The 8,549-nt window shown below is 54.4% G+C and overlaps 1 protein-coding gene across 1 annotated transcript in view; it reads right to left on the bottom strand.

Moving 5' to 3' along the window:
- Window positions 1-1,457: 1,457 nt before the first annotated feature.
- MDGA1 (MAM domain containing glycosylphosphatidylinositol anchor 1) overlaps window positions 1,458-8,549 on the bottom strand; it is a 59,485-nt gene continuing 52,393 nt past the window's right edge. Inside the window, exons 14-17 of the mRNA XM_040249778.1 lie at window positions 8,028-8,162; window positions 2,975-3,105; window positions 2,695-2,803; window positions 1,458-1,807 (exon numbers count right to left, since the gene is read on the bottom strand). Coding sequence (XP_040105712.1) covers window positions 1,716-1,807; window positions 2,695-2,803; window positions 2,975-3,105; window positions 8,028-8,162 — 467 coding nt within the window. The 3' untranslated portion in view covers window positions 1,458-1,715. The remainder of the gene's footprint in view (window positions 1,808-2,694; window positions 2,804-2,974; window positions 3,106-8,027; window positions 8,163-8,549) is intronic.

Here is an 8,549-nt window from a genome sequence, read left to right as displayed (position 1 = left end):
CAAATGCTCCGGGAGGAGCCCCGTGACTCCTCCACCAAAGTGGCCTTCATTTCCACAGGGTCATCTGTAAGCTTCATCTCCCGTCGGTAGAACTTTAGGTGGCGGCAGGGCGCTCGAGACTACACAATAGGGATAAAGTGGCATACTTGGCCAACGCTCCAGAAACATTCGTTCATAAAGACGGACGTGCTGACATCCGCAGGCACTCACAGAGTGGGGTGAGACCCAGCCTCACATACAGATAACTGCACACACAGATGTATATTTGCACACACTCCTGCCAGAGACGTACCCACCACAGTGATACACAGACAACAGATGGGTCCACACGTGCTCACATGTGCACACACACGCACACATGCGCAACAATCCACCCTGGAAAGGGCTAGGCCTCCTCTGTCCCATGGACAGCTGGGAGCGGGGCTCAGGGGTGACAGTGAGGGGGAGATCTAGGTCCCCTCATGCCCATCTCAGCCCCCCAACTCAAGACCAAGGGCACGGAGCCTCTTTTCAGTTTGGGGGCATGAGCCTCAGCTCCCAGGGAATATGGTGACCAGCAACTGTCCCCTCAGGCCACTGACAAACCCCGCTCCTTCACTGACCCTGGGTGGAGAAGGAAGAGACAGCCAGACCCTGCTTTGTGGTGGAGGAGGACAGGGCAGCCCCCAACACACCCCGCCCAGAGCACCCCTTCATGGCAGGGATATAAGAAACAGAGAAGATTCACTCTACCCCTAAATCAGTGCCCGACATGCAGGCATGAAATCATAAAGGCAGAACTTCTCTGCTCCTCTCAAAGTCAAACCTCAGCCCAGAAAATGGCTTGGCCACCACCCCTCCCCTGGCTTCTGGGGATGCAGCGGGGGCTGGCGGGGGGAGGCTGAGGTTAGGCCCGTGACCAGGGTGGGGGCTGTGCTCTCAGGAAGCCAGCTGCTTGTGGGGTGGGGGTGCAGTGGGAGGGGAGGGAAGGGAGGGGTCAGTCCTCAGACTGCCCAGGCCCAAGACTCTGCACCGGCTCCCTTCCAAGGGGATGCAATGGTGGTGGGGGGGTGCGTGGATATGACACATCAGGAGTGAATGGGCCAGGCGCTGGGGGTGACCTGGGCTCTCCGGCGTCTGGCCTTCACTCTGGGAACAGGGTTCCATGCAGCCAGTGCCTCATCTTGCGTGTCGTCCACACAGCTCACAGAGTTCCTCGGGGCCCCTCCGACCTCGGCCGCCTCCGTCCCCGGGAGTTCCAGGGTCCCGCCCAGGGCACAGCTCCTATGCCTGCTCTCCTTCTGTCTCCTGCTGGGGAAGCCACTGGGCTGAGCTGAGCCTGGAGTCGGGGCCAGGGGAAGGGCAGAAACACGCCGCGGCTGCAGCCCCGACAAGGACCACGTGGCGCCGAGATCCCTGGGGGGCGGGTGCCATTCAGGCGAGTCCCCTGTCTCTGCAGTAAAGAAGGTGCTGGCAGCTTGGATAGAAACTTGTGCTTTAATATATCTCTGTGTGTGTGAGTGTGTGTGTTTGTGTGTGTCGAACAACCGTCTCCGGGGCCTCAGTGCTGGGCCTTTGTCCTTGTTCTCTGCTCCTCCTCAAGGCCGACGCCGGCCCCCTCCCTGGCGGGCGGCCCTGCCCCTGGGCACCCCGGCTGGCGTGGGGTCAGTCTTTGGTACGATGCGGACACTTTGGTGTGCCGGGGGGGCGTGGTGGGGCGAGCCACGCAGCTCTCATCATCTCTGCAACGCCAAGAGGAAGGTGGCCACAGGCCCCCAGAGCTGTGGGAGGGGCTGGCGGGGGGCTCCACTGCCCGGCATCACCACCACTGTGACAGGAGAGAGAAGGGACACAGGCCGGGGCTCTGGTCAGCTCAGCAGGGCCAGGGAGGAGCAGGCGGGCGGGCAGGCCACGCAAGGGTTGTTCCCCTGCCCCCACTCTGTGCACAAAGACACACTCGCAAGACGTGAGGTGGGGGTTAACTCTGCCTGCTGGGTCCAAATCCTGGCCTGTGGCTCACTAAGGAAGACACAGAGCAATTCATTCAACCTCAAGGACCTCAGCTTCCTCATCTATAAAATGAGTCTAACAGGGAACTTTCCTGGTCACCCAGCAGATCAGACTCCACGCTTTCACTGCAGGAGGCAGGGGTTCGATCCCTGGTTGGGAAACTAGGGATCCCATATGCCTTGTGGTGTGACTTAAAAAAAAAAAAGAAAAGAAAAGGGGAATGATAAAAATAAATAAAGTAAAAATAAAATAAAATGAGTGGAAGAGCCACTCCGGAGAACTGCGGTGAGGAATGAATGAGATCATACATATACAGGTGTCTGTACCTTGCCTGGTATGTAGTAATTTCTTGGTAACCTTGAACTGACATTATTGCAAACACCCGGCCCCCAATGTGGGAAGGGGTACAGGTTCACACTTGGACACACACATATACATACAGAGAGATGTTCCCAGACACAGATGCTGCTACCGTATGCTTAGTTCACAGGAGGGTCTGGTCGTCTCACTGTCCATGCAGCCCACAGCCTGAACCAGGGTGGGGCCCGAGGTGGTGGGGCTCGAGGTGGGTACCAAACACACCAGTACCTGTTTCCACAGCTACCAACACATGCACCCCATCACCTTGCCACTGGGAACCCCAATTCAGACATCAACAACACCTCCCCTGACACAGGCACCCCCCACCCACTTTCTGCCCTGCACCTTTATTGGGATCCATCTGCTTCCTGGGACACTCCCCCTTCTTCAGGGTGACGTCATCTATGGCGATATCCCCCAGGTAGCCCGAGCCTCGGACACCCTCAAAAATAATCTGGGGTGGGATCAGAGAGCAGGGAGCATGGTGAGGGAGATTCTGCTCCCAGCCTTTACCCTCCGTCTCCCAGGAAGGTCCCCCCATCCCTGCATGCTTCCCTCCTCAGCTCCCGGGGAGCCGGCCCCAGGCTGGGAGAGCTGTAAGCAGAGGCGGGCCCGGGCGACTCACCTGGAAGGGCCCACTCGGGTTGATGGGCACATGTGCCTGCTGCCACACGTTGCCCTTATTGCCGCTGAGGGACCAGGCATGCGTGTCCAGGGGCCCTTTGTTCCGGGACCGCACCAGGAGGTTGAGGGAGCCTGTGTCGGGCATGAGGAGAGGCGGCTGTGAGGGGCCACTCCCTGCTTTCCCCATTCACCACCTTCGACTCCCTACCAGGGCTCGCAGCACTGCCCCCACTGGATGGGACCTTCTCCCCACTGCAGACTGGCCAGCATCCTGTCATCCCAGAGGGGACCTCAGCGTGGGAAAGAGCACAGCGGCAGGGCTTCTGTTCATCAGGACAATTTGGAAAGTTTCTTTCATGTCTTTCCTTCCTTCCTAATCAGTAACGCCCCCCAACCCTGGAACACACCCACACACACCCCCACCCTTCCTCCTCTGGGCAGGAGAGTTGTCCTAGGACACTGGGGCCCAAGTCTAAACACAAAGCAAGATTCCCAAAGCACGCAGTGCACACACTCGGTGGTACACGATGCTGCTGCAGTTTCTGGAGGTAAGTGTGTGCTAAGTTGCTTCAGTTGTCTCTGATTCTTTGCAACCCCAACGACTCCTCTGTCCATATATTGGTAGATACCAGTCATTATGCTATGTTGAGTCGCTTCAGTCATGTCTGACTCTTTGCAACCCCATGGACTGTAGCCTGCCAGGCTCCTCTGTCTGTGGGGATTCTCCAGGCAAGAATACTGGAGTGGGTTGCCATTACCTTCTCCAGAGGATCTTCCCAACACAGCAACTGAACCCACGTCTCTTATGTCTCCTGGATTGGCAGGCGGGTTCTTTACCACTAGCACCACCAGTGAATCCCCTGAAGGTACAGGAACCAAGTTTAAAAATTTAACACTTGAAGGGTGGCGGGTGGATGAAATGGGTGAAGAAACTAAAAAAGGTTGAACTTCCAATTATAAAATAAGTCCTGGGGATGTAATGTAATGGGGACTGTAGTTACCATACAGTTACTAATACTGTATTGCATATTTGAAAGTTGCCAAGAGAGTAGATCTTAAAAGTTCTTATCATAAGGAAAAAAAAATTCTGGTGATGGATATTAACTAGACTTATTGTAGCAATTATTTTGCAATATACACAAATGTCAAATCATTATGTTGTACATCTGGAACTAATATAATGTCAATTATACCTCAATAAAAATGTAATACTTATGTTTTAAGAGGTGAATAAAGTGAGCCCTTCAAATCTACAACTTCTCTAATATTGATGCTTAGGACAAAGCTAAGAAAAAGGAGGTGACTTAAAGAAAAATATTAGTGTATGCACTACATAGCTATGGTAAAATGTGAAATTTTGAAGGTATTAACCTAGGGGGTGCTGAGCCCCTCTGCCCACAGACCCAGGGGCCTGGAATTATGGAGGTGCTGACAGGCAATGGAAAAAGGAGGAGTGGATCCAGCCTTGGCGAGGAGCACCCAGCCAAGGGCATGCCCCTTCACTGGTGCTGCCAGCCTATCTCAAGCCCCCTGTGACATGAAGACCTGGCTCAGAGGGAAGGGGAATCAATCTTAGGTGGCACCTGGTGCCTGGCATTTTCATGGCACTGCCCACAGACAATGCCACACCATCTGTGACACCAGATAGACAGACCCCCGGTGGGGGAGGGCCACCAAATGTTACCTGCCTGAGAGCAAAGGAGTTGGCTTGGACCAAGGAGAGCCAGCGAGGTACAAGGTCTGGGGACAGCTGGTGCCTGGAGCTGCCAGGTAGGGTACGAGGGGTGGGGAGAGGAAGGACCAGGACAGCAGGAAATGCCCACCCCTCCCCAGCAGCAGGCCCGGGCCTGGGGGAGGAACACTCCAAAGATCCCAGGCCTGTGAGGACCCTTGCCAGCAGACGGGGCCCTCAGAGGGCTGCAGCCAGCACCCAGAGGGCCGGGAGGAGCCACACTGGCATAGGCAGGGCCCAAGCTGCAGTGCCTTTTGGGCTTCTCACCAGCCCCCAAGGGGACCTCCCTCTCTTCCCCCTTCTTGGAGATTTTTTTCCTATTCCAATCCCCAAATCCCCAGGGTCTAACCTCAATCTTCAAACCTTTCCTTCCTCCTCCACCACCCTGTTCCAAGGACTCAAATGGGAAAACCCCACCTTTTCACTGCTCAAACCAAAACTGAAGTTCTGCCCCCTTCCCTGGTCATTCCACCAGCTCCAAGATCTCCCCTCTTCCTGACAGCCTTTCACAGGGTCAGCCAGAGCCCTAAGGGCACCTGCTCACTATGTTCTTCTTTGTCACCTCCAGAGCTGAACTGAGCTACAAGCTGCAGCCTGGACATAGTCCAGCTCTGCAGACCCTGGGTTTGGCCAGGGTCTGTTCCCACTGCTTGAGATGCCCTCCCCCACTATGTTCCCCTGACCAAATCCTTTTTGTGCTTTAAGGTCTCTCTGAAACACCACCTCTTCCAGGAAGTCTTCCCAGGTTGGAGCTGGGAGCCCTCTGTGCTACTTGTAAATTCTGAGACCTTAAACTGTAGCTCCCCTTGCCCAGAGCCCTCCCCGCTCTGTGGAGTGGTAGTTACTGGGATTCTCACCTTCTCTCATTTGACTCCACAGGGAAAGCTCCCATCAAACTGTTACCTGTTCTCAGTATTTGAATGCTCAACGAAGAACTTTCTATGACTGTCATCAGGATTGAAAAGGGACTTTCATAGCATCTCAGAGTTAGAAGTTACCTCAGGGGTCATCAAGTCCAGGCTCCACTACCTCCCTTTTATTCACTCATTCACCTAATTGAGCAGGCTCTGTTCTAGACACCAGGGACACATCCAGGAATAAGACAAAGAACCCTGCCTCCTGGAGCTTATGCTCTTTGGGTGGAAAGCACAATAAAGAATATAATGAAGGAAAGGGATGGAAAAGTGTTTTACGTGACGCTGTCAGGGACCTCTCCAAGGAGACCTGAATGAGGTGGGGGGAGAACATTCCAGGTCAGGGAAAACATCACAAGCAAAGGCCTCTAAGGCATGAAGGAACCTGCCTCAAATATATAAAGAAAAGCAAGGAGATCAGCGTGCTTGAGCTGAGTGGAGTCACGGGAGAGCAGCCGAAAATGAGATCAGAGAAGCAGGCAGGGGTGGACCAGGTCTGGGAGGCCTGGAGAAGACAGTGAGGGAAGAGGGCTGAGCAGGGGAGTAATATTACCCAGCACAGGGGTCCCCTCCAGAGCACCCCTGCTAGACGCTCCTCCTACCTGGGGACAGAACAGCGGACTCCTTTGCTGGGCAGATCTGATGCTTATAGCGTCTTCCTCAGGTGGAATTCAGGTCTGCCTCAGAAGTTTGCAATGACTGGTGTTTGTCCCACCTACTGGGGGACACCTAGCAAGCTCTGGAACACAGACAGCTACCTCAGGGCTCTCTCTGCTCCCAGGCACCTCAGCTCTTAAAGCTTAATCTCCAGGGCCTTCCTGTATCCAACATACTCTTCTTGCCAGCTGGGTCCCCCGTGCTCCTCCTAAGGACAAAATGACCACCAGTCCTGGTTTGCCTGGGATGTGGGACTTCTAGTGCTAAAGGTGGGAAAGGCTGGGGCAAAGCAGGATTGGTTTGAACTGGTTACTCTAGCTGGGCAGCGTGGTCCCACTCATCCCCACCCCCACCTATCTCACAGGAAGCTTCTCACGAAGTCCAGACCCAGTCACGAGTGAACTGGCTTGTGCAGACAGCCTGGAGGGCTCCAGCGGCTGCAGAAGGTCCCATCCGCACCTTATTCTGGTTCATCAGTTTAGCCTGACCCATTGCTCCAGCTGTGGACACTTCACAGTGAGCCTTTAGGTCTACACTTGGTTAAAGTCACTTCCTCTGCTGTGCAGCCAAGAAGAACAGTGAAGATTTCTGTGACCTCTTAGGGCATGATCGTCAAGAGGTGCAGTTTTGAGGGAAAAGCAAGGCACAGAACACTGTACATAAAATGAGGGCAAAGAGGATACATGTGTACTGGCTTCTATACACATAAAGCATTTCTGGAAGTGTGCCGGCCCACCTCAAATCTAGTACCTTGATTGCCTCTGGAGAAGCACTCTAAGTGGCAGGAGGACTGGGATGGGAAGGGGGCTCTCATTATGTACCTTTTGTACCTTCTGACTTGTGCAAAGACATTTCCTTTTCCATAAATATGTAAACAAACAAACAAAATTAAAATTAAAATTGTCACTTCCTCAGCAGTCTTCCATAATCAGGTCCCCAGAGTCAGTCAAGTCTCCCTGTTATCTATCAGCTATGTTGACCCCCCATCCTGCCGCTGCGGACACACATCACAGTGGTCGCTAAATTCTACCTAGCGCAATGAGTTATTTCATGTCTGTCTCTCCCACTTGACTGCAGGTGCCAAGTGGATGAGGAACCTGTCCATCCTGTTCTCTGAAGCACCTGAAGCCAAGTACAGAGCAGGACGTCTAGAGGTGACGGCTGAACTGACAAGTTCACTGACTAATGTGATGCTCCTACCAGAGCCGTCTCTTCCCAAAGGGCACACTCCTTGGGTTCACGGTTGTGTGTAGGAAGTAGGACTTCCTCTCGCTGCTCACAAATCAGCTCCCTTCCAACCCTGTGTTTAGGGTTTGGGAGAGTCAGCAGAACTGGGCTGCTGTGTGATCTTGGGCATATGCTTAACCTCTCTGGTTTATATGGTAACACCTCACTCACTCGGTGGCTGTGAGTGTTAATGAGACCACAGATACAGAGCATCCAGAGAGTCAGCACATGCAGCCTCTTAGCCGACTTCTCCATCCCCTCTAAGACTTCCACCTCATCCTGCTGAAGCCATTTTCTTTGCAGACTCAGGAAGACTTGATGATCTCAAGACCTCAGACAAGCTGGCTCTCTGGACCTTCCTCTTGCCCAGATTCTGCTCACACTCTCTACAATCACACTCCCTGTGATCTGGCCGAGTTGGGAAGCCCAGGCCTCAGGCAGACCAGTCCCCAGCTTCCTGTGGACCCCTGCCCCCTCCCAGCAGCAGCACTCACTCGGGCAGGTTCGCTGGTCCTTTGACTCACCGATGTGCTTTCCGTACATGTGATAGAAGAAGGAGACACAGTAGAACTTGGCGCTGGCGTTGTACAGGGGACTCACCAACCTCGCACGGTCCCCCAGCTCCCGGGGCCTTGACGTCTCAATGAACATGTAGTAGCCTGCAGAGAAGTGGAGATGTACCAACACTCTCCTCCTCAGCCTTCCCAGCCCTCTTTCCACCTGACTCCTTTTCTGCCCTTGTATCAGCTATCTGAATCCCAGGTGCCTCACACCACCCCAATCTGTCCTCCCTGCCTCAGCACAACACAGGAGTCTGGGCCAGGACTTGTGAGTTCTTAGCTCTGTGGCAGCTTCTCTTCTTCCCAATCCTCTAGCAGGTCAGGACTGGGTCTCCCCTCAGCCTGGGGCTCCCTGAGGCAGGGCTGTGTCCCCTCAGCCTGGGGCTCCCTGAGGCGGGGCTGTGTCTCCCCTCAGACCAGGGCTCCCTGAGGCGGGGCTGTGTCTCCCCTCAGACCAGGGCTCCCTGAGGCGGGGCTGTGTCTCCC

The sequence above is a fragment of the Oryx dammah genome, unplaced genomic scaffold, assembly GCF_014754425.2.
Source record: "Oryx dammah isolate SB20612 unplaced genomic scaffold, SCBI_Odam_1.1 HiC_scaffold_11, whole genome shotgun sequence".
Classification (NCBI taxonomy): domain Eukaryota; kingdom Metazoa; phylum Chordata; class Mammalia; order Artiodactyla; family Bovidae; genus Oryx; species Oryx dammah.
The sequence above is the reverse complement of the archived record's forward strand: the minus strand, read 5'-3'. Positions and strand labels throughout refer to the sequence as shown.